The 25,793-nt window shown below is 50.3% G+C and overlaps 1 protein-coding gene across 23 annotated transcripts in view; it reads left to right on the top strand.

Annotated features, from left to right (window-relative positions):
• Positions 1 to 4,736: 4,736 nt before the first annotated feature.
• Positions 4,737 to 25,793, top strand: part of ERICH1 (glutamate rich 1) — an 81,979-nt gene continuing 60,922 nt past the window's right edge. For 9 of the 23 annotated variants that reach the window (XR_010159392.1, XR_008536584.2, XR_002937774.3 and 6 more), the window contains exons 1-3: positions 4,761 to 4,860; positions 20,223 to 20,369; positions 20,793 to 21,547. Coding sequence is in view for 10 of the 23 variants with exons in the window: in XM_016960198.4 (XP_016815687.3) it covers positions 21,311 to 21,547 (237 nt within the window). In the remaining 13 variants the exon portion in view is untranslated. Of the gene's footprint in view, positions 4,861 to 9,978; positions 11,038 to 11,444; positions 11,654 to 11,769; positions 11,849 to 20,222; positions 20,370 to 20,792; positions 21,548 to 25,793 lie in introns of those variants that run through there. The other 14 variants (XR_010159394.1, XR_008536585.2, XR_010159395.1 and 11 more) reach the window with 7 other exon arrangements.

The following is a 25,793-nucleotide window of genomic DNA, read 5'->3' as shown; positions in this document are numbered from 1 at the left end:
GAGGACGTCATTATTAAATCTCCCACTGGGTTCTCCCACAAGCAGGTTTTGAGGTGTGGATTTGGGTGCAGGTAGTTCATCTGGGAGATCGATCCCAGGAAACTAGAGAGAGGAAGTAGGGAGAGAGAGGCAGGGCAGGAGAGGACGCCCAGAGGCTGCGGCGACACTGGGCTGCTCCTGTGGCCACTGGGGCCCCGTCCTGCTGGGGTGCTCTAACAGGAGCAGCTTGGAGTGCACGTCAGCTTAGGAAGGCTGGGCAGCTTTTCAGCTTCTAGGTCCCAGTGACTGAGGGCTGCTCCTCACCCACACACCCCACTCCCCCAGTTCAACACCTCCCAAAGCTTCAAAGAAAGTCCAGAGGCCAACCAGCCGGGGAGTGCACAGGGACCTGAGAGCACAGTGACGGTGGCATCAGACGTGGCCTCTGCCATGGCCCTGGGAACAGGATTTAGGGAGATAAGAGCAGGCCTGAAGACCTGGGGAGATAGAAGGACTTGATGCCTTTTTTTTTTTTTTTTGACAGTCTCACTCTGTCACTAGGCTGGAGTGCAGTGGCACGATCTCAGCTCACTGAAACCTCTGACTCCCTGGTTCAAGCGATTCTCCTGCCTCAACCTCCCGAGTAGCTGGATTACAGGTGCACACCACCATGCCCAGCTATTATTATTATTATTATCATTATCATTATTATTATTATTTGTATTTGTATTTTTAGTAGAGGCGGGGTTTCACGATGTTGGCCAGGATGGTCTCGATCTCCTGACCTCGTGATCCACCCGCCTCGGCCTCGCAAAGTGCTGGGAGTACAGGCGTGAGCCACTGTGCCTGGCCTTTTTTTTTTTCTAAGACAGGGTCTCACTCCTGTTGTCCAGGCTTGAGTACAGTGGTGCTGTCACGGCTCACTGCAGCCTCAACTTCCCTGACTCAGGTGATTCTCCCACCTCAGCCTTCTGAGTAGCTGAGACTACAGGTATGTGCCACCATGCCTGGCTAACTTTTTGTATTTTTAGTAGACACAGGGGCTTGTTATGTTGCCCAGACTGATCTTCAACTCCCATGCTCAAGCGATCCTCCTGCCTCCGCCTCCCAAAGTGCTAGGATGACAGGCATGAGCCACCATGCCTGGCCACATTTTCCTTTAACTGAACAGTCAGAATAACTGAAACTGAGGGAGAAAAGGACCACATGATTGTGACGGGAGAAAAACTCAGGGGTCTTTCAGGACATTTTAAGGGCTTTGATTTGTATCCTCTATACAATGAATTATGATGTAGGATTTTGAGCAAGGCAGAGATTTTCGTCATAGACAATCCTGTCATTTGCAGACAAAACTTCTATTTCTCCCTTCCCAATCTGTATACCTTGTATTTCCTTTTCTTGTCTCATTGCATTGGCCAGGACTTGCAGTGTAACAGTGAGAAGCAGTGGCAAGAGGGGGGGCCTTGCCTTCTTCCTGATCTTAGTGGGAAAAGCTTCTAGTTTCTCACCATTTAGTATGCTGTTAGCTCTAGCGTTTTTGTAGGTGTCCCTTATCAAACTGAAGAAGTTACCCTCTAATCATAGTTGGCTGAGGGTGTTTTGGTTTTAAATCATGAATGGGTGTTGGATTTTGTCAAATGCTTTGTCTGCATCTAATGATGTGATTGTGTGGTTTTTCTTCCCTATCCTGTTGCTGGATGGTCCACCTTCAGTGATTTTTGAATGGCAGTGAGGTTTTAAAATGACCATTTTGGCTGCTATAAGAAGAAATGTCGGTAGGATGGGAGTGAGGAACAAGAGTGGAATTGAGATCAATTTAAAAATGCTCAGAGAAATCCTGGGATTTCAGAGATCAACTTAAAAAAGGCTGGAGAAATCCTAGTGACAAATGATGAAGACACAAACTCAGCAGTGGAAGTAAGACACGTTGCATGTAGAATGCACTTGATGTGATTTTTCTGGATGGGTTATTCAGGAAGAGAGGAAGAGGAGAGTCACCAATGACCCCCAAGTTTGGCCCAGCAATTGGATGACACTTCTGGGAGGCCTTAGCGTGTTACATGCTTACTGAGAACTGTGTGTTGGAGCTGGGGACATGGATGCCTTGGGGACTTTGGCAGGAGCAGGTGCAGTGGAGGGGTGGAGAGAAAAGCTGGACGGGGTCACAGAGTCCATGGAAGACGTCAAAATGGAGACTGGCTTTGTAATCAACTCTTTCCGCCAGTTTGAGTGTGGGAGAGATTGAAGAAACAGGGCTGGAGAAAAATACATTATTTCCTGGGAGGATTTTGTTATGGGGGCGTCCACAGTGGGCTTGAGTGCTGGTGAGAATGATGAAGTGGAGAACAAGTTCAAGATGCAGCCTCATTACAGGGATTATTTCCCCTCCTGCATCACTCATTTTCAACAGCAATTTGATCAGGTCAAATTCCCTCTCTCTCTCTCTCTCTCTCTCTGTCTGTCTGTCTGTCTGTGTGTGTGTATGTGTATGTGTTCTGTCTTCAGAAACCCTCCAGTTATTGCCCCATTTGCATGGTCCCGCCAGAGAATGGTGTACAGTCAATGTCTAACTTTTCCTCGAAATTCTATGAATTTCCATCAAGTTTCTGCTTCTACCACTTCAACAAAATTCCTGTAACTAAGATCCCTGATGGCCCCTGCCCTTGACAAATGCAACCGTACATCACTGGTCCTCCTCTTGCTTCATCCACATCATTGGAGACCAATGGTTCGTTCTTTGACTTGGCTTCAGGACCTTCCTTTTCTCCCTGGCCACCCTTCATGTACCACAGCGTGGGCCCCCTCATCTCCCCACCTCTCAAAGGCCAGAGCCCCTCGGGGCTTATTCCTTGGACCACTTTCTAAAGTTCACGCCTGCTCCCTTCATGACCTCATATGCTTACTCATCTTATGAGCACCTCAAACTTGACCTGTCTAAAACTGCACACTACCACCAAACGAAGATCCCCAGAAGGCTCTCCACCTCCTCAGTGCAACTCCAGCCTTCCAGTTTCCAAACGAAAAATTTACAGCCATTCTACATTTCTCCTTTTCTGTCACAGCCCAGTTTGATCAATCGGAAAATCTCTTTGGCTTTACCTTAAAACATGTCCACAATCCAACTAGCCCCCCCACCCAGAACCTCCAGTGCCACCACTTGGATGTGAGCTGTGAGCATCTCTTATTGCAGCAGATGAAATCTCCACACTTCCTTCCATGCAACTCTAGTCATCACAAGGCTAAATGACTTCTTTAAAATGTACATCAGGCCATGCACAGTGGCTCATGCATGTAATCCCACACATTGGGAGGCTGAGTTGGGAGGATTGCTGGAGGCCAGGAGCTGGAGGCTGTAGTGAGCTGTGATGGCACCACTGCACTCCAGCCTGGGCCAGAGTGAGACCCTGTCTACCCCAAAAAGAAAGAAAATGCATCAGATCATTTCACCCCTTTGCTCTGCATCGTCTAACAACTTTCCACCCTGCTTCTTGGAACATGCAAAGTTATCAGGCTCCCTGCAGACCCTGCCTGGGTCTGGGTCTCCTTTCCTCCTGATCTGAGCTCCCCTTATCCTGCCCTTGCGTCTGGTCCCCAAACTCAAACAGGGCAGCCATTCTCCTGGGACATCATTTCCCTCCTGTGGGCTCTCTTTCCCTGGGCACCGCCAGTCTTGCTCCCTCACCTACCTCAAGCCCAAGCCCATCACTCTACAGTTAGGCCCTACCAGCTTCATTTTCCTCCAAAACACCCATCTCCGTGGGTTCCTCTCCTGAGACAGCCCACATGAGGAACAGCGCCTGGCACACACTTGGGAAATGTTTTGGAAGAAACGAATTCAAGGAGGAGGGTCCTGAGGGGGTGGAGCGGGAGGGCAGAGGCCCTTGAAGCTGGACAGGGAGACAAGAAGGGGTCTGGCAAGCCGGGGTGACTTGGGGCCCGCTGCCCTGGCCACTTCCTGTGTCCCACAGGTGCCTGGGGGCCAGGGACACCGCCCTGGCCATGCCCTGTGTCCAGCAGGTGCCTGGGGGTTGGGGTCACCGCCCTGGCCACTCATGTGTCCAGCAGGTGTCTAGGGACCGGCTGGCCATTCCCTGTATCCTGTAGGTGCCTGGGGGCCAGGGACACCGCCCTGGCCATTCCTTGTATCCTGCAGGTGCCTGGGGGCCGGGGACACCGCCCTGCCCACTCCTTGTGTCCAGCAGGTGCCTAGGGGCTAGGGGTCACCGCCCTGGCCACTCCCTATATCCTCCAGGTGCCTGGGGGCTGGGTTCACAGCCAGGGCCACTATCCGTGTCTCGCAGGTGCCTGGGGACCGGGGACACCGCCCTAGCCACTCCCTGTATCCTGCAGGTGCCTTGGGGCCGGGGGCACTGCCCTGGCCATTCCCTGTGTCCGGCAGGTGCCTGGGGGCGAAGCGGGGACTGGGGATCCGCAGGTGCACCCGTGGGGCTGGGGGTGGGCGCCTCTCCTCTGGGGCCCTCCGTTCCCCTCTTCTCCACAACGCCCTCCCTAGCGTTCGCCCCCAGAGTTCCGCCACCGCGTAGAGCAGTCGCCGCCAGCGCTCCCACAGCGTCCTCAGGTCCCCAAGAGCCCGCGCCGCCGCCCCCGCAGCCCTCCCTCCGCGCATGCTCCACAGAGGGGCTCCCAGAGGCGGGTCTGGAGCCTCGCGACACGCCTACAGACTCGATATCAGCCAATCTACGGCCGTGATGTAGTTGACTGACCGCCCGTGGCGGGGTCCCGTATTCGGATTGGGCATTCCTGCTGTTGTGGGCGGACCCAGGAGGGCGGAACCCGGAAGGCACGGCGCTCAGGTCAGGACCGCGCACCGTGGTCTGAGGTCCGCGGCGGGGTCCCGCATGGCGGCGCACAGGAAGCATGGTAGGTGGGTGCGGCGCGGAGGCCTGCCCAGACCCCAGACCCCGCTCTCGGCTCAGACCGCGGTATTGACTCGGGACCCCCACCCCGGCCCCTTTCCAGGCCCCACCCCAAACCCAGACCGACTCCCCACCTCCACCCCAGTCCCTACCCATCCCCCGCTCATACCCCGGACCGCGGCCCACCCCTCGCCCGTGTTGTTGCTTGCATGGCTGCTGGTCGGGCCGGCCCTGCCAGGCCCCACCTGGTGTCTGGGGACCTGGGCGGGGGCGAGCCCAGCCAGGGGTTCGTGTTCTTAGCAGAGCCCCTGTTGGTGAGTGAGTAGGGGCCGCTTAGCTCTTCAGAGGGGTCCTAGCCCAGGGCTCTGGGGTGGGGCTGCAGCCGGCTCCGGCAGCCTCACCGAAAAGTACAGCAGAACCTCCCAGAGCCACTGTGTCCTCATCTGAGAGACGGAGGTCATGGTGTTTACCTTCAGTGGACCTAAGGTGTGGGGCGCATCCTAGTGCTTATTAAATTCTGTGATAGCATTAGTACCAAAGACAGGAGGAGAATAAATGGAATTGGTTAACCTGGCCGTGCCTTAGAACGGAAGTGTTAGAAAAAAAGCGTGCTCCTGCGTCCTGCAAACCCCAGCTCATTACCCTCACCGTGTAATCATCATTATAATGAAAAGAGTGGCGGTTTTTGACATGAATCTCGTGTTACTTGGATTAATTCAGGTGCTGATGAATTTTTTTCCTTCTCTATGTTTAAACTGATAATCATGTTTTTCCCTTTGAAATGAAAAGATAATGGCAAACTATAGTTATAAAACAATTGCTTAAAAAGAAAAAATTTCTCACTGAGGCAGAATGTGGAGAAAAATATGGTCTCAAGTCTTCCTTTTCAGGGACACACTGCACGTGGGCTTCCCCCTCTCCTTCAGGGCCAGGGAATTGTCACCTGATCAGCTCACAGGTTAAAAATGACCTAAGAGTTTTTAAGCAGTCAGATGTTAGGCTCTAAAATGGACATTCACGTATGTTAATGAGCACCAGAAATACCTTGTTCATGACCCTCTCCTGGAAGCAGGGCTGGCAGGCTGTGAATTCAGTGTCGAGGTTCTTAGGAGCAGCTCTTAGGTCAGCTGCCTGCAAAGCTGTGCCTGCCTTCTTGGTGGGGGGCTTCTTGCCACTGCAGGTTTTTTCCTTGTTTTAAACCACAACACACTCTTCTCTTACATTCCTTCAAATGTTTGCACTCTTCTAAGCCTGAAATAAATGCTCTTCTCTATGCAAGAAATCATTATAGCATCTGTAATGTACCTGATCAACTTAGAAAAAAAAACCTTTCTCCATTCACTAAATTAAAGTGAATGAAAGCTGTTCATTGTTTTAGTCATTCACTAATCATCTTCCCTCGAAACAGCCTTTTTTTCCTATTGGATATGTGACAGAATGGTCAAGTAAATTTGCGTTGTTTAAGGACATTGTGATTGGAAGGATGGATTAATAAATCCCAAAAGTGTAAAATGTAGGTGGGAAAGAAAATATTAGTTTTCTGTGTGTCTTCCTCAAGATCACCTGAAGAGCCCATCGGCTGAGTGGCACTTAGGCTCTGAGAGGCACTGAAGGGAGGATTTAGCTGGAATAAAACTTCCCAGCATTTGTGACCTGGTGGAGCAGGAAACTGGGGTGTGTGTCTTCTTCAGAGCATTTCCCTTCTGCGTGGCTTGCAACGAGTGAAGTTAGGGGAACGTGCCGCAGGAGGAGGGGATGGAGCTTGGCGTGTCCCTTTGCAGGGATGTCTCTTTTCCCAAGGTCCAGCTCAGGGTCGTGGGGTGGTTGCAGATGGGGGTTGGGCGCTGTTGTTGATGGTGGGAGAGAAGGCAGGTGCCATAAGACGCAGGTGTGCCCCTCCTGGAGCAGACCCCACGCAGAACTGACTTGGCATCGTTTGTTCACCGCCGGGTGTTGGCGGAGCATCTGCTGAGTGTGGCAGAGCCCCTCAGGCCCTGGCTGCGGCAGCAAATCAGGCACGGTATCCCTCCCTCCCCGAGCTAAGTGAAGCTCTGCTGTGCTTTGAGGCTGTGCTTGGGGTTAGGGCAGTGCTTGCTGACAGAGGACACATCCAGGGGCCCATACTCTCCCCTGCCTGGCCCTGGCACAGACCAAGAAACATGAGGTGGAAAGGTTGGCAGTCAGGCTAAACAGTGATTCTAAGCATTTTTTTTTTTTCCTGGAAGTAGATTGTTTCTGCTAGGCAATATAACCTGCTAATGTGACAGTTTCCCTGTAACAATGTGTAGCAAAACTCTGCAGGATTAATGGGAAGAATGTGTTGCCTTTGAAGCAGCACCACTTGACTAAAAATTCCTCAAATGTGCTCTATGTTATGCTAGTGTAAGTATAGCACCGGAGGATGTTTCTTGGGCCTACTTTGCAAGCCTCTGAGAGGTGCTGTGCAGCTCTGACCATGAACCGCTCTCCTAATTGAAGAGGGTCCCAGGAAGGGGAAGGGCACTATGGCCTCCATTCTACCCAGGGAGATTGGGTGAATATCTGGCATGTAATTAAGTGCTAGCTCAGGTCGGGCTGTTTCTGGCATATAGGGTAGCCAGCGGTCAGGGGAGCCTGGAGTGGGGTTGCAGTGGACTGGGGAGGCCCCCAGTGTCACAGATCCCCCAGGGGCTGCGTGCTCCTCGAGGAAGGGGCCTGCTGCGGTGGGTGAGGACCTTAGGAGCTGCCCGGGTGACTCCTGGAAGGAATGACTGCATCTGGCGTTGACCGGGTTGAGCCTTGCTGCCTCCTCCTCCCTGGACGGTTCCCAGTGCCTGTCAGGACATCTCGTGTTGGTGAGCAGAGCCATACAGGACTTGCTCCTTGCTTCCTTCCCGAGACGCTGACTGTGTCCCTGCTGCCTGGGCGGAGTCTTGCTGTTGGGCTGGCGGAGCCTCCTCCCTGGTGGTTGGTCATTGTGAGGGATTTGGCTCTGGCCCTCTCCCTGACTCCATGTGTGCTTCAGGGACGTTTCCGGAGGAGGCAAAGCTTGCGTGGGGATTGCTTGGCAGAGGCGATCCTCAGATGCTGGGGTGAGGACCACCGCCTTGTGGAGGCGGGAGCCCCGTCCCAGGGCCCAGCCCTGAGCAGGCAGAGGAGTGCCAGGCTGTCCGGCTGCTCCCTGTCTCCCTGCATCAGGCCTGTCCTCACCGCCTGCTGCTGTGTGTGTGGTGGGAGGATGCGCCCCTGGATTTAAGCAGAGTCCCTGCCCCGCAGCGCCCCCTGCATTCGTCTCACTGCACCCTGAGGCCAGTCCTTTGACTCCTTGTCCTGCAGTTTCCCATCAAGGTGGTTCAGTGGTGCCAGCCGCTCGCGTCGAGGAGAGAGCTCCAAGGGCACCATGCTGCTGGCCCGGCCTTGCTGGCCCGGCTGGGCCTTCTGTAGGGAAGGCCACAGAGCCCTGTCCCAGAGGCCTCCTCCTGGGAGGCACCCAGCCTGGTGTCAGCCTGGGGAACATGTGCTGGAGCGCGGGATGCTTGGATGCTTTTTAATAAGAATCCATTCTTGCTGTGACTGCTGCACGCACAGGACAGCTTCACTCGCCCTTGTAGGTGCATCCTCCAGGGCCACGGGGTCTGCAGCAGGCAGGCGGCCTCTGTCTTCCTGAGACTCCTCAGATGAAGTTGGAGCTGCCAGTGCCTTGCTGTGAGCAGTCACACTTCCTGTTCGCCACCTCCCTGTCATCTTCTGGTTTCTCCTGCACCTCAGGGAGTGGATTGCCCCAACTTCACACGCCGGGAATCGCTGGCGCTGTCCACGGTGCTGGCACTGGTGCCAGAGTTCCTGCAGCTCTGGTAGTCCGGGAGAGGTGTCTGTGTGTAGGTGTGGGTCTGTGAGCTTGTGTGTGCATACTGTCAATGTGCATGCATGTATGTGTGCCGCTGTTCCTATGTGTGCACGTGTCTGTGTATGCCTTTGTGTGTGCACACGTGTCTGGTGTATGTGTGCATGCATGTCTGTGTGCATCTGTGCAGGTGTGTGTGTAGTGTGTATCTGTGCATGCATGTGTGTGCCTTTGTGGTGTGCGTGTGTGTATGTGTATGTGTACGTGTGTGCATGTGTATGTGCCTGAGTGGTGTATGTGTGTGCATGCATGTGTGTGCCTGTGTGTGGTGTGTATGTATGTGTGCCTGTGTGGTGTATGTATGTGTGTTTTGCATGTGGTCTGTGTGTACATGCATGTCTGCTTGGGATGTGTATGTACATGTGTGTGCATGTGTATCTGTGTACATATGTATGTGCCTGTGTGGTGTCTGTCTGTGCATGTGTGGTGTGTGTCCATGTGTCCATGTTCATGTATGTGTGTGTGCATACATGTGTCTGTGTGTGGTGTGCGTCTACATGCATATCTGTTTGCCTGTGTATGCCTGTGTATGATGTGCCTGTGTACACGTCTGTGTGTGGCACTTGTGTACATGTGTGTCTGTGTGTTCACCTGTGTATATGTGCATGCATGTGTGCCTGTGTGTATGTGTGTGCGCCTGTGTGTCTTGTGCCTGTGTACATGTGTCTGTGTGTGGCGTGTGTGTACATGAGTGTCTGGCTGTTTGCCTATGTATGTGTGCATGCATGTGTGCCTGTGTGTGTATGTGTGTGTGCCTGTGTGTTGTGTGCCTGTGTACACGTGTCTGCCTGTGGCATGGGTGTACATGTGTGTCTGTGTGTTTTCCTGTGTGTCTATGCATGCATGTGCTCCTGTGTATGCATGTGCGCCTGTGGGTCGTGTGCCTGCATACACGTGTCTGCGTGTGGCGTGTTTGTACATGCGTGTCTGGGTGTGTCCCTGTGTGGTGTGTGCATCTCCCAGCTGTACCCTGCAACTTGCCTGTGATACCTGCCTCTCCCTTGGAGTCCCAGAGCTGAAGATGCCGGTTCGGATTTGTTTCCGTTGGAAAGAGGCCCCTTTTTCTTCTTGCAGAGTGGCGTTGGTCTGGTTGGGTGCCTGGTGACTCTGTTGGGGCCGACTTTCATTCTGGCCCCGTGTGTGGGACTGTGTGCAGAACTGGACAGGAGTCATTGCTGTGCTGCAGGAGAAGTGGGGCTGTGTTCATTGACACGTGTGGCTTTGACATTTTCTACTCAGATGCGGTAGAATCCTTCCTCCAGAACAGGAGTTGGCACCTCTTTTCCCATCTTCAAGGAAGGACAACGTGCTCAGGAGCGCTTCCCAAGTGAATGACTGAATGAATGAACGAAGGAGGGAAGAGAGGAAGGAAGGAATCAGCCTCATGGAACAGGGAGGTTTAGAGAATCCTGGCAAAGCAAGAGGCGCCGTGCTAGCCAGGCCCTGCGGGAGTGTTGCTGCATGGTGAGGTTGGGGGGTGAGGGTCGGCCCCAGCAGGGAAGGGCAGGTGCAGTGATGGCAAGGCCAGAGCACGTGGGGATGAGGAGATGCGGTACTGCGACGGCTGGAGGAGGGTTGCAGGAGCTGCTCAGACATGGGGGCAGCTGCAGTCTCGGCTCCTTGCAGGTTGGGAGAGAGTCATGCTTGGTGTACAGCTGGAGAGGGAAGTGGGCCGAGGAGGTGGTGGATGCCGAATGTGCCCATCCCTGACGGCCGGCGCCTCAGTGCACAGCAGGCCTAGGTCTCGATGGGGACGGCCACCGAGGTCAGTCCTGCTGGGCTGCTGCCTCAGAGCTCACTCTACTAATGCTCAGGTGGCTCATCTGTAAAGTGGGCGGCAGCACCGTGAGGACCCAGCCAGGTGACCGATCACATGCAAGGTTCTGATGGAGTCACAAGCTGGTCACTGCTGCTGGTCCTGTCCCCTGTGTGCAGGAGACGCGGAGGTAGGGGACCCGTGTGCCTGTGAGAACAGAGCAGACAGGATGCCGGAGAGGACAGCAGGCACGGAAGCCGGAGGGGACAGCAGGCACGGAAGCTGGAGGGCACAGCAGGTACGGAAGCCGGAGGGGACAGCAGACAGGAAGCTGGAGGGGACAGCAGACAGGAAGCCGGAGGGGTCAGCAGGCACAGAAGCCGGAGGGGACAGCAGACAAGAAGCCGGAGGGGACAGCAGACAGGAAGCCGGAGGGCACAGCAGACAGGAAGCCGGAGGGGACAGCAGGCACGGAAACCGGAGGGGACAGCAGACAGGAAGCCGGAGGGGACAGCAGGTACAGAAGCCGGAGGGGTCAGCAGGTGAGCAGGCATCACTGCGTCAGGGTGTGGGACGAGAAACCACAGCACCCAAAAAGGACCACATGGTCCTTCGTGGCTGGCGCAGGGAAGAAGTGGGGTCCAGGAGGCCACAGTGGGGCAGCCGTGGCTCCCTCGTGGTCCGGGCGAGGCAGCGTGGGTGCAGGAGGTACAGCTGCTTCCCGGGTTCTGGGTTCCACATCTTTGATAGCGTTCCTCAGTGAGCGTAACCTGTCCTTGCAAACAACATGGGGCTTGTCGGTGTGGAATCCCTTATGGGTTGCAAGTTCTTTGGGCTGAATTCAGGACCTATCTAATGAAAAAGCCAATGTTTAATGAAACTGGAAAAAATAAAAATATTGGAGTAAAAGGTGTATTTTATCTGGTGTCTCCTGATTTTCATAAAGCAGCTTGCTGAATGGCCTTCCCAATGACCTCTCAGCCTGTTTTAGCCCAGTCTTGTTTTGGTGAGAAACTGACTCCGAGAACTGAGTGGGCTGCTCTGAGGTCCCGCCCCCGTCGGGGCAGTGCCGGCCTCTCCGGAAGCCCCTGGGCTGCTCGCATCCCGCTGGGTGTGTTTACCAGTGCTTAATGAAAACTATTGCAGCCACCCGTGAAGGTAAGGTGTTTGTGAACGCTTCGTGATACGACAAATGCTGGTTAAAAAACTACAAGGAGAAACTCTGGGCAAAGTTTGCGTGGAATATTTTCTTTCTTCTCCTTTTTTATTTGTAGAGATCGGATCTCACTATGTTGTCCGGGCTGGTTCTCCAGTAATCCTCCTGACGCAGCATCCTGAGTAGCTGGCCTGCAGGTGCCCGGCTTTCTTCTTTGTTGAAGGGTTAGAGTTCCAGTAGAAAATGATTATTTGGTGTATTTTCACCTCCTACGTGAGGATCCCATGTCAGATCGGTCATGGCGTGAGGTTCTGGTGATGTCCCATTTGAGGATTATTTCTGGTTTGATGTCGAGCACTTGTTTTTTGTTTTTTCTTTTTGATATTTCAGAAAGCTTGCCCACTGCTGCTTAAGTATTAGCCAATTATTTTTCCATTTGTCATTCTGTTATGAAACTCCTCAAGAATCTGCTACTCATTGAATTAACATACTGAACTTTTCTTTCTTGTGAAGTGATATAATTCTATTACCAGTTTATTCCTTTATTTCTAGATTATAGTCAAACGCTAAATACCTTGCCTCATTATAGGGATAAAATGAAAAAAAAAATCCCACAGTGATTATCATTTTAAAGAAAGCTGTGGCTGGGCCAGCATATTTTCAGCAGGCATTTAACGTAGTTTTTACTGAAAAAAGAAAATTCAAACTATCAGAGTTTCAAAAAATACAATAACCCTAATAAATGTTAAATTTAAAATGCCTATTACAACGAGACAGGCAGATGTAGGAGGAAAAAGAGATCAGCTAGAGCTGCTGTTCACTGAGAGAGCAGAATGTTGATATTTTCTCTAAACTGGTGAAATAATGTGGTTTGTGTGTGTTTTGCGGTTTTAGTGGAAATGTTTTGAGAGATTTCTCTAATATGACAGGTGAAGGAGGCAGGGAGCAAGCACCTCCAAGCTGGCCATGGTGGAAATTTCTACTAATGATTATTTCCAGTCTTGTTTTCAGTAGCAGTTTTTCATTTAAACATGATGTTAAAAGCCTGCCAACTCTTGTTTGAAAATCTAATCACTTTTCTGTTTGTAAGTCTGTTAAGTGGAAACTAAAAAGGAATGTTATAAACCGATTTTGTTCTCTGTGAGTGTTAGTCTGTTCTGCATTGCTGTAAAGGAATGTCGGAGGCTGGGTAATTTATAAAGAAAAGAGGTTTGCTGGGCTCACGGTTCTGCAGGCTGTACAGGGAGCATGGCGCCAGCACCCATTTCTGGTGAGGCCCCGTCGGGAAGCTTCCACTCTTGGGGAAGGCAGAGGGGAGCCAGCGTCCTATGGTGAGGGAGGGAGAGCGGGAGAAGGTGGAGGTCCCGGCCTTTTAAGTAGCCAGATCTCCAAGAGCTCATCACCACGAGGTGGGCACCAAGCCATTCCCACGGGATCTGCCCCATGGCCCAGACACCTCCCAGCAGGCCCACCTTCAACACTGGAGCTCACATGTCACCATGGGATTTGAAGGGGACACATCCAAACCACGTCAGTATGTTTTACTCCTGCAGTGGCTTTACATTGTAAAGTCACTCGTGAATATTTGTGGTCTCTCTTATTTTAATGAATTCCTGTAAGCATGTGGTCCTATGGGTTTTACAGCTTCTCCCGAGCAGCCACATTTTGAAATAGGTCCTTTTGAACTGATCTCATTCTTCACATTCCCAAATAAGCTGTACACGTATTTTCTCTGAAAGTCACACTTTTCCAACAGACACCAGTTTATAAGGGTGATAGCAAAAGTTTTGAAATTTTAGAGAATCACGAATGATCATTATTTTAATCTCTTCCAGCACCAGGAGTCTCATACCCAACTGTTAGATTTTAAATTCAGCAACTGCATTTAGGAAGAGTTTAGAATTGAATAGGTTCACTTCCAGTGGTCAAACTTTGTTTCTTTGTGAGGTACATATATTTACAGTTTTTCCTAAGTGTGTAATTTCCAAAGAACACTTTACTGAAAGATTTTATTGGTATTTGGCTGTGTCTTTTATTTGAAATAGCAAGTGTAGGCAGCAGTCCTTTCTGAGAATTATACCGAAGTGACTTAATTCCCCTGTGAAAGGGACTCATTTCTGCTGGGTGTTGCAGCATGTGAATTTCAGACGGGGTGTTTTTTCTGGGCCTTGGCCTTTTGTTGTTGTGTCTCTCTTTTTCTCGGTGCTGATTGCTTGGCCTGCTTCATCATTTATTTGTTTTCCTGCAGGTTTTTTTTTTTCGATTGGCATTAAATACTCCGTCCTCTGCCTTTTTATTTTCCGGTGATTGCTTTTTGATGGGCACTAGAGTTTCAAGTTAAAACTTGCTCTTGCTGCTGGAAGGGGAGCACGTTGATGAGGTGTGGGAAGGAGAATGGAACCAGCATCCTCAGGCTTCTGACAGACATGGAGTCGTCGTGACTGCAAGGCACTTTCATTTGGGCCACGCAGCATCGGGGGCTCCAGGAGCTCCTGCTGCACCAGCTGGTCCAGCTCTGTTTTTGTGGGTTCCTTTTGTTTTCAACACATTGTGAATTAAACAGAAAAGAGGCTTTTAACCTCTAACTTGATTTTTGTCAGCCTCTATCTAGAGCTCATAAGCGTACACACACTTAGGTAAAAACACATTGGATCAAAAATGAGCATTTCAACAAACCAAAAATGACAAATGCTTCACAGTGTCCTGGTTATTCTGGAGGGAAAAAACCTTTCGTTTATGTTCTGCTTTTGGTATTAGTCGCGAAGTAGAGCTGGCCCGTTGGAACACAGGCTGTGTTTACAGAATCGTGTCCATATCTGCAGGAAACCACCAGCAGTCCGTGGGGTCCTCGTGTCATTCCTCTGACGGTTCCAAGAAGCAGCAAGGGCATCAGTGCCATGCAGTGTGGTTTTGGTCTAAAACAGCTGATTATTTCTGTGTAAATAAACAGTGTGAGCACTGGTGGTAAAGGCCCTGAGTGCCTGGGCCAGGTGTGTGGGGGCCGCACGTTCGGCGCTTGTCAGCTCAGATGCTAAACCCAAGTGGCGCCGTGTCCATGAGGTCTCTCCCAGCCCCAACCTCCATGCTCTCATCTCTGGGGCTGGGAGGAAGTGAAGCTCGTCTGTGAATCTGCCAGCAATATTAGCTGGTGGAAAGTAATTATTAATATTCAATTTTGCATTTTAAACTTTGCTCTTTTAAAAACTGATTTTAAAAAGTTAAAATTATATTTTTAAAAAAATACTTTATTATTTCTATTTTAGCAGCTGTAAATATTTAGACGTATTATTTGTCAGCAAAGTTATTTTTAGATACCTGGATATTTGTATTAAACTGAGTTAAAATTTATTATAATTCTTGTTGAAGAAAAAATCTCCCGCTTTATAATGAGATATCCATTTTGACATCTATTTGAGATCATCTGTTTTTGTGCCTGTTTACAGGACACGTTATGACTAATTCATGGGTCATGGATAATATGACACAAAACCAGCCTTTGCCAATATTTAATATCAAAATCATGCTGTAACTCCTGTGAGTGAAGCATTGTGCGGGACGTGCTCGTCTTTTCTGTGACAAGGCTTACCAGAAGTAGCAGGGGTCAGAGTGGCTTCAGGCTCATTCCAGCGAAGGAGCAGATACGGTGACCTCCAGGAGTGTGTGGGCCACTGGGAAAGACGTTTTCCTTCACGAGGTTCTAGAACACCCATGCAACATGGAGCCCCTTCAGCCACAGGGATTCATGATACTTAAACCAGTTTAGCTTAGGCTGCTGAAAGGTTTTCTTTTTGCTTTAGTTTATTTTGACGACCGTGCTCAAGTTTGAATTTGGAAAGGGACGTTGTCTTTCCCGTGGCTGTAAACTGTACAGACCTTTATGTGTTGACCGTCGTGAATTAGCACATCCAAATCCCTATGGCCTTCCCACTCCCACCCTCCATATGAAAACTCGGGATTTAAACGTTAAGGACTAAAATTCTATACTAAAATTGTATTGTTTGCTTAAGATTTTTAAGCAGCCTGTTCTCCTGCATTCTTAAGTAGTTACATGCTCTTCCTGGCATCCTGATTATCCCAGATATCAGCTTTGTTATCCAGTGTGTCTGTGGCTGACACTGGCGCGGTGTGAGCATGCGTCCTCGTGCTTCATCGTGGGTACCTCAGCGTTCTGCCATCGGTCATGTCCGTGGGTGACGCTGGCGTGGGGCAGGTGTGTTTCCTCGTCCTTCCTCGTGGGCACCTCGGCGTCCTGCCGTTGGTATGTCTGCGCGGCCTGCATTTGCCTCTCAGAGGTCTCATTTGTCTTTGAGGGTGTCCAGGACATTCCTCTTTCTCCAAGTCCTCTTTTGTGCAGAGTAGTCGGTGATTTTCAAGGACTGACATGATGAGATTTTGTGTTCAGAAGACAAGAGGAGCAAGGTGCACGTCTAGGGCCGCGTTCTGCTTTCTAAATGTTGGTCTTCTTGGAGAAGGGGCTGGTTCCAGGCCTAGGCAGAGAAAATACAAGATGAGCCTGCGGTACCTTGTAGGGCCTTGTGTGCTCATGGGAGGGCCGGGTGGGCTGGAGGGCACCGGGTCCATGCTGGAGGGCGCTGGGTCCACACTGCGGTGGACCCTGTGGCCAGTGCTGGGACTATTTGAGCAACAAAGTATATCCGGACAGTACAGGCTGATGGTCCTTGGAACGAATGAAACATCTGCGAGTCCTTAAAGTATTAAATAGCACAAAGGTAATAATTCAATACATGTGCAAGTGTGGGCACTTCAGTACAAAATTCCACGTGATAAACACGGAAGGAGTGAGGAAGGAAAGCCACTGAGGAGCCCACAGCCACGTCTGCCGCCGCCAGGACCCACCAGCGGATGCCAGAATTAGTGGGTGAGATTGAGGAGGAGAAGGATCTAGTCAGGCGGTGTCTCCTCCACAGTGTGTGTTGGTCATGAAGGAAAGAGGGTCGCTTGGCAGGGAGAGACCCAGCAGACCTCACAGCACCTGCGGGCGACCGCGGGCGTCCGCGGAGAGAAGCATCTCAGCCAGATGTGGGCACCAGCGCCCATCTGCAGTTCTGCAGAAGTGAATGACCTCAGTGTCACCCTGAGAACACCGGACCCAAGTTACTGCAGTTCCAAAAAATAACTGCCGCAAGAGGTGTCATGATGGTGGAGGATGAGGAAAATGGGAGCAAAGTGGGGCACGGAGGGTGGATGGGGCAGGATCGGAGCCTGGTCGATGTGGGAGCCTGCTGTTGGATGACGGCTCAAACAGCCAGGGCTGGGGTGGGGCAGAAACCCAAGTTTTCACGGTTGAAACGGCCTCCCTGAGCCTCGCCAGGCCTGGGGCTTTCGTGTGGCAAAGCCCCGAGGGTCGGGCTCTCAGCCCAGGCAGTGGCCCCAGGGCCTGGGCTCCCGGTGGGAGGTGAGTCCAGGACCTGCCTAGGTGGTCTATGGGGAAGCTCCTTAGGAGGGTGTTGGGGCATTGGCATGTGCACTGACAAACCGCACAACACACCAGGGTACAGATGGCAGCGCACAGAGAAGCCGCACAATGCACAACACACCAGAGTGTACAGATTGAAGTGCAATGACAAACCGCACAACACATGGGTCTGCATGGTTCTGGGAACCACCCCTCTCGAATCTGCTCGTGTGGCGCCTGAGCAGGCGTGCAGGGGAATTGCAGAAATCCTAGAGGCTGAAGACCCAGAGGCCTTGGGGTTCTGTGGTCCCTGCACGCTGTGCCAGCAGATTGATTCCTGGCTTTCAGGTGGTGAGGCTGGGATCACGTAAATCTCTTCCGAGAGAAATGCCTGTGTTACAGAAGGCGGAGCTTGTGACTCCCAGGGTGGCCTCTGCCTTGTCAGTTATCCCTGAGAAACCCCTGTCAGCTGTCACTCTGAATTTAAAGCCAGCTGACTTTAGATTGTTCCCGCCTTCTACTTCCATTTTAGAATTTTTATAAAGATTCGAAATGTACTGTACACCTATATCAGATATTTTCATTTGAAACATGAAATTTAACAGTGTTGGTGGAAAACCACTGTTAATTAGGCTATAAATGTAATTTATTTCAGGCAGTGGATGGAATTCAGTGAAAATGCTCCCTACCTTTCTTTTTTTTTAAGGCACATTCTTATTATGTCGCTTTTAGCTCCCAAATCTGCCTCAGGAAGCCTTGAAAGACTGTGACCTGGGGCCAGACTCAGTGCGCTCCAATCCGTACCCTGGTGTGTTGTGCGGTTTCTCCGTGCGCTCCGATCCATACCCTGGTGTGTTGTGCGGTTTGTCATTGCACTCCAATCTGTACCCTGGTGTGTTGTGCGTTGTGCGGTTTCTCCGTGCGCTCCGATCTGTACCCTGGTGTGTTGTGCGGTTTGTCAGTGCACTCCAATCTGTACCCTGGTGTGTTGTGCGGTTTCTCAGTGCGCTCTGATCCAAACCCTGATGTGTTGTGCCGTTTCTCAGTGCGCTCCGATCCTTACCCTGGTGTGTTCTGCCATTTTCTTTGGGATCAGCTGCCTTGTTTCAGAAAACTCTGTCATCTGATGCTTGCTTGGGCCCAGCGTCTCCTGGCGGTGGCTGTTTAGTCAGGGCCTGCCCTGGCCTGCCCCCCTCCCTGGGACTGTCTTGTGCCTGCCCAGCCTCAGGCGTTCTGCAGCATTGCCTGGCTCTGACCATCGCCTGGGATTTCTCCGTAGCATTTTCCTGGCTCCAGACACTCGCAGGCAGCTGTGCCTGGGGAGGCGACTTCAGCCACATGTCCGCGTTGGCTGCCCCAGGCCCAGCAAGGCTTTAGCTCTGAGCGCCCCTGTCCTTGTTTGCAGAATTGGGCGGCTGGTTATGGTTTTGTCTTAGAATTTGTTCTGGTTTATGAAGATGTTGGATAAAGTGCATCTTATCTGCCTACCATCTCCTCTGCTCATCACCAGCTTGGTCATCTGGCATAGGACATTTTCTTCTTTGACATTTGAAGGAAATGTTACCATTGGATTTTTATCTGAAGTCTTGGAACCTTCTTTTGAACATACCTGGGAGCACTGCAGCACATTTTTAAAAGCATTTCACAGACCACCTGTTGCTCCCTGAGAGCCAAGGTGTCTCCGCCGGGCAGGTATGCTTGAGGCAAGGCCTTTCTGTAGGGGTGGGACCCGCTCACCACAGCCAGCAGGAGCTTTTGAGGTATCCTGTGCTAGTGCATTTCTGCATCATATTCAAAATATAGCGTATGGGGATCCTCTCATTGCCAGGACCTGGTGAAGAGCCCGGGGTCTCAGGGATCACATCGTTTCAGTTCAGGTTTTCCACTTAACCAGAGGTCGTTTCCTCCCAGCAAAAGCAGGCTTTGTGCTCACTCTCTGGGAGCCGCGGAGGTGGAGAGTCTGAGTGAGCAGCCACCTTGTTCATGACCACACTACACCTCACTCCCACTGAGCTCTGTGCTCAGGGTTTTCATGGTCCATCCACGGAGGGCACGGGGAGCTCTGGTGAGCATTGCGTGGAAACCCACATAGTGTTCTTAACAGCGGGGCCTGTAGGAGGGTTATTTCTATCACGTGTTTGTCCCAGAGGCCAGAATTAGGAAGGATTTGTGCCTTCAGCTACAGTGTTCCCATGTAGGGCCGTGGAGCCTCCCTGCCTCGCCTAGAAGCCACCCCCAGCGTCTCCTCTCAGGGGGCCCATGACAGATCCCTGCACGCCTCTAGTCAGGCCAAGTCCCCGCCTCCCTGTTCCTAAAGGCACCAGGCAGTTGTTTCAGGAGTGCTGATTTCCACTGTGCGACTTTTGGTTATTCTAAAGCAGCTATCTTTTTTCTAAATTTTATGAGGTTAAAAGAATTCATTTCATTAACTTTTCCCCACACCTTATCCACTATGCTATTTTGAGACCAATGCCTGTTTATTAACCACACTTAAATCAGGGCAGAAATATTTATTCATTATGACCGTTTGTCCCACAGTTTAAACAACGTAAACTAAAACAAGCAAAGTAAAGAATCTCTGTTTAGTGGTTAAACCACGTCAGATGCACGGAATTCTCCCCATTCGCAGTTGTTGACACGTTCAGTTTAAGGGACAGAGTGCAGACCATGGGTTCCCAGAGGGCGCGGGGTGGTGCCTGCCCTGCCTCAGGGCCCCCCAGACCTGCTCCATTCACTCACCTGGCTCCAAGCACTGTGGGCCACTGACACCGTCCACCCAGGACCACAGCCCCCACTGACAGGGGTCATGGCCTGCATGTGCCTGAACCTCACAGGGAGGAACCGAGCGACCTGGAGCCAGAGGCAGCACCTGCCAGCAGTGCACAGCCTACTGGATGCAGGGTGATGCCCTGGAGAGAGGGTCAGCTGATGGCAGGATGGTGGGGGGTCCTCGGGCCAGCCTCAAGGGTTCCTCTGCGGGCAGAGTCTGGGGGATCCTGGTGTGCAGTGCCCAGCGTGGGAGGACCAGGGACTTGGGTCTCCATTGGTGCTTTCAGGATGTGTGTGTTTGTGTAGAGTAAAAGTCACGTGTGATTCAGATGAACTGCATAACTCATTCCTTTTCCTCCTTTTCTTTTAATCGGTTGTCTGTACAGTGTTTGTGGAGAAGGTGCTGCAGAGACTTTTTCCTCCTGTTCCAAGTGGCCAAGGAAAGAGGGAACCCCAGACGCTGGCCTTCCAAAATCCACCAAAGAAAGTGACCTCTGAGAAAGTGAGCCAGAAACATGCTCAGCCTTTGACAGGTGAGGTTGTCTGCAGATGTGGGTGGGTCTCAGAAACTGAAGTTAACCTCCGTCATCATCACTTGCCTTGGAGAATGTGTCTTTTGGGCCTCGGGCATCTGTCTGCAGGTCTGCAGAGGGCCTGCAGCAGGTGGGCAGGGCAGGCATCGCTCTCCACACAAGCTCTGCCAAGGCCCCTGTGGACTCCCCAGCCAAGGCCAGGTCAGGGTGCTGCCTTTTTGGGGTCATTTACTTGTGTGCTCTGAAGATGGCGATTGGAGTGAAACTGGGGCTTGGGCCAGCCTTCCTGTCCTCTGAGGAAGACAGGCGCCTTCCCCACCATAACACCATGCCCCCAGTCACTGTGGTGGCCCCCTTGGCCCCGTTGGCTTGTGCCCACTCAGGGACAGGCTTCTGATGTTCTTGTCCCGTGGTCTTTGGCAGACGTCTGTCCCATGACAGCCCCATGTTAAGCTCTTGGTGGCTGCAGGATCATCTGCCATGAGAGTCCCATCAGCTGTGGTCCCTGCAGTGCAACTCCGCTCACCTGTGAGACTGTGAGAGGACCCCGCTGAGAGACACGGGAAGAGACCACCTGGGTGCAGCACATCCCACTGAGAGACACGGGAATAGACCACCTGTCTGCGGCACATCCTACTGAGAGACACGAGAAGAGACCACCTGGGTGGACCACATCCCACTGAGAGATGCGGGAAGAGGCCACCTGGGTGCAGCACATCCCACTGAGAGATGTGGGAAGAGACCACCTGGATGTAACACATCCCACTGAGAGACACGGGAATAGACCACCTGGGTGCGGCACATCCCACCGAGAGACACGGGAATAGACCACCTGGTAAGACATCCCACCGAGAGACACGAGAATAGACCGGCTGTGCGCAGCACATCCAACTGAGAGACGTGGGAAGAGAACACCTGGGTGGAGTACATCCCACCGAGAGATGCAGGAAGAGGTCACCTCTGTGCAGCACATCCCACCGAGAGACACGGGAATAGACCACCTATGTGCAGCACATCCTACTGAGAGACGTGGGATGAGAACACCTGGGTGGAGCACATCCCACCGAGAGATGCCAGAAGAGGCCGCCTGGGTGCAGCACATCCCACTGAGAGATGCGGGAAGAGACCACCTGGGTGCAGCACATGTGGGCGGGTCCATTCGGTTCCCCAGTAAACACGTAAGTCCATAAAGCCAGACGTGGGTTCCTGGGTGTCATTTCTGGGGGTCTCGTTGGTGTTTGTATAGTGGTGGTCTCTCACTGGGCATTTGTTCTCCACGCATTTGTGTTCCTGAGAGCTGCGTGGTCTCTGGTTTTCACACACCTTATAATGGAGCCGCTCACCAGGATCTCAGCAGGCAGGTCCTCGTCATCCCACAAATCACCTTCCAGCCCCACAGGTCAGATCTCCATTGACTCTGAACACATCTTCCCACAGACGTAATATTCTGTGTGGTGATTCCATTTCCAGGCCGGCTCAGAAAGCCTGTCTAACCTGCTGTGTGACGAGTGCCACAGACACCGTTCTGGTCAAGGATAGAAGACAAGTGAGAAGGAAAAAGTTCCCTTCACGTCTCCTAGATACGGGGTTACACTAAGCATGCTTTTCCCATGGGACAAATCCATGTATTCCATGTTCTTTTCTACATTTTTCCCATATGGCTTAATGTTTTCAAATGGTACAAGCTCCCAGTGTAGTAGGATAACGTTCCAATTAAGGAGTAAATGACTGCTATTGCACATACTTTTGCCATTTAAAGAATATACTTATTATAGGCTGAATTGCGCTCCCCGCCTCACAGCTGCCACCAGCAAATTTGTATGTAGAAGCCCTAACCCCCCATACTTCAGAATGTGACTGTGTTTGGAGATGGGGTCCTAAAGTTGATTAAGGGTCAATGAAGTCGTCAGGGTGTACCCTAATCCAATATTACTGGTGTCCATATTAGAAGATGAGATCAGGACACACATACGTAGAGAGGCTTGACCCTGTGACAACTGAGAGAGAACGGCGTCTGCAAGCCAAGGTCCAAAGCCAGCCCTGCTGAGACTATGTCCTTGGCCTTCCAGCCTTCCAGGCTGTGAGAGAACAAATGTCTGTTGTTGACTTCGCCCAGTCTGTGGGGCTTTGTAGTGGCAGCCCTAGAAAGCTAATGCACTGTCCATTGTGCCTGTTAGAAATTTTCTTGCTTTTTCAATCAGTATAACAAAGTTTTTAAAGAAAAAGCAGGTAATGAAAATCTGAAAGAAGCAACAAAAAAGACTTCTGGAACTAATAAAGGATTATAGTGGGTTGTATGATACAAAGTTAATACACAGAAGTCAACTGCTTTCCTATATGTCAGCAAAGAACAAGTGGAATTTGAAATTAAAAACACCCAGCACTTTGGGAGGCCAAGGTGGGCGGATCACAAGGTCAGGAGATTGAGACCATCCTGGCTAACACAGTAGACAGTAGAAACCCTGTCTCTACTAAAAATACAAAAAATTAGCCAGGCATGGTGGTGCACACCTGTAATCCCAGCTACTCGGGAGGCTGAGGCAGGAGAATCACTTGAATCCTGGAGGCACAGGTTGCTGTGAGCCGAGATCATGTCACTGCACTCCAGCCTGGGCAACAGAGCAAGACTCCGTCTCAAAAACAAAACAAAACCACTGTATCATTTATATTACCACCCCCCCCATAATAAAATATTTTAGTGTAGATCTAACAAATGTGTACAACATCAATATGAAGAAGCTATAGAACTCTGATGAAAGAAATCAAAGAAGACTAAAAATTGAACAGATATTCCATGTTCATGGATAGGAAGACTCAATATTATAGAGATACTCATTCTTCCTAACTTGATATACACATTCAATACAATCCTGATTAATATCCCAGCAAGTTATTTTGTGGATATTGATAAACTGATTCTAAAGTTTAGATGGAGAAGCAAAAGACTGAGAATAGCCAAAAGAATATTAAAGGAGAAAAACAAAATAAAGGACTGGCATTGCATGACTTCAAGAGTTACTTACCAGAAATCTACAGTAATCAAGACAGCATATTTTTGGCAAAAGAGTAGACACATAGATTAATGGGACAGAATAGAGCGTACAGAAATAGACCCACATGAATACCACTGACTTATCTTTGATACAGGAGCAAACAAAGGCTATTCAGTGAATGGTCTTTTCAACAAATGGGGCTGGCACAACTAGACATACACATGCATAAAAATATAGACACAGACCTTAAACCTTTCACAAAAAAATCTTACTAAAAATGGATCTGGACTGGGCACGGTGGATCACACCTATAATCCCAGCACTTTGGGAGGCCAAGATGGGCGGATCACGAGGTCAGGAGATCGACACCATCCTGGCTAACATGGTGAAACCCTGTCTCTAATAAAAATACAAAAAATCAGCTGGTCGTGGTGGCGGGCGCCTGTAGTCCCAGCCACTCGGTAGGCTGAGGCAGAAGAATTGCTTGAACCCAGGAGCAGAGGTTGCAGTGAGCTGAGATGTTGCCACTGCAGTCTGGCCTGGGTGACAGAGCAAGGCTCCATCTCAAAAAAAAAAAAAAAAAAAGATCTTACACCTGAGTGTAAAATGCAAAACTATAAACGGTTAGAAGATTACATGGGAGGCAATCTAGGTGCCCTCGGGTTCAGCAGTGACTTTTTAGCTACAACACCAAAGGCTTGATCAATCAAAGAAAGAATTGATAAGTAGATGTCCAGTTGATAACCTGGACATCATTAAAATCTTGTGCTCTGCGAATGACATTGTCAAGAGAATGAAGAGACAGGCCACAGACTTAGAGAAAATATTTTCAAAAGACGTACCTGACAAAGGACTGTTATTCAAAATGTTTGAAGAATTCTTAATAAGAAAATGGGCCAAAGATGTGGACGTCACCAAGGAAAATATGTAGATGGCAAATAATCCTATGTAAAGATGTTTCACATCATATGTTATCAGGGAAATGCAAATTAAGACAATGAGACACCACCACATACCTACTAGAATGGACAAAATCCAGAACACTAACAACACCAAATGCTGGAGGAACAAGGACTCTCATCACTGCAGATGGGAATGCAAAACAGGGCAGCCACTTTGGAAGACAGTTTGGTAGTTTCTTACACAACTGAACATACTCTTACCTGTAGGATCCAGCAGTTATGCCCCTTGACATTTATCCAAATAGATGGAAAACGTCGATAAACCTGCACATGGATGTTTATAGCAGCTTTATTCATAACTGCCAAAACTTGGAAGCAACGAAGATGTCCTTCAGTAAGTGAATGAATAAGCAAATTGTGGTACATCCAGACAACGGAAAATTATTCAGGGCTAAAAAGAAATGAACTGTCAAGCCATGAAAAGACATGATGGGACCTTAAATGCTTATTAGTAAGTGAAAGAAACCAATCTGAAAAGGCTACACATTGCAATTCCAACTCTGTAACACTGTGGAAAAGCAAAACTGAGGAGACCCCAAAAAGATCAGTGACTGCCGAGGACTGGGAGGAGCAGGTGGAGCCCAGGGGACTTGCAGGACGGTGAAACCTCCCCGTACGATGCCGAGGACTGGGAGGAGCAGGTGGAGCCCAGAGGACTTGCACGACGGTGAAACTGCCCTGTACGATGCTGTCATGGTGGGCGCATCTCATTCTGCGTTTGCTTCAACTCACAGGATGTACGAGAGAGAACCGCAATGTAAACTGCAGACTAGGGTGGCAACGCGTGTCAGCGTAGGTTTATTGATTGTAAGAATGTACGGCTCTGACGGTGATGATAATGGGGAGCATGTGCACGGTTATGCCTTACAAGAAGCAGGCCATCCCTAACATTTCCTGTTTTTCTCTGAATGTTACTGAACCAACATTTTTAATCTTTTTTAAAATTGTATTTTTAAGGTCGATTTACATTTTCTTTGTTCTAACCTACCTAAAGTTTTAATGGTGATTGTTTACCAGTAACATATCTGGTGATAGGAAGATGAAATTCGGTGGGGCAGTTGAAGCTGTATGCGTGGATGGATGATGGATCATTCCTAAGTGAAAAAATAATATCTGTAAATTCCAGGCCAGTTTCATTCTGGAAGATATATATTTTCTTGCCTAAAGTGATTGGCTTTTCACTTTTAAGTGGCTGGGTCCATTTGAGTCTGACAAAGCACTTGGCCTTTGAAGTTGTTGGTGATCCTTTGGGTGACGTCTTTTCACAAAGCTTCAGCATTCAGCCACTTCGTTTCAGTGGCATGTGTAAGATACTGTTTAATATGAAGATGTTGAATTAAAAGTCAAAATACTGATGTGAGTTGACCTAGTCTCAAAGGGTAAAAGATTATTTTTCCAGGGAGCGAATGAGAAGGTTGGGCGCACGAGCCTTTTGCTGAACAGTTGGAGCCGTGTCCAGGTGGAGGTGC

The sequence above is a fragment of the Pan troglodytes genome, chromosome 7 (genome assembly GCF_028858775.2).
Source record: "Pan troglodytes isolate AG18354 chromosome 7, NHGRI_mPanTro3-v2.0_pri, whole genome shotgun sequence".
In the NCBI taxonomy this organism is placed as follows: domain Eukaryota; kingdom Metazoa; phylum Chordata; class Mammalia; order Primates; family Hominidae; genus Pan; species Pan troglodytes.
Note: the sequence above shows the minus strand (reverse complement) of the source record. Positions and strands in the feature narration are given on the sequence as shown.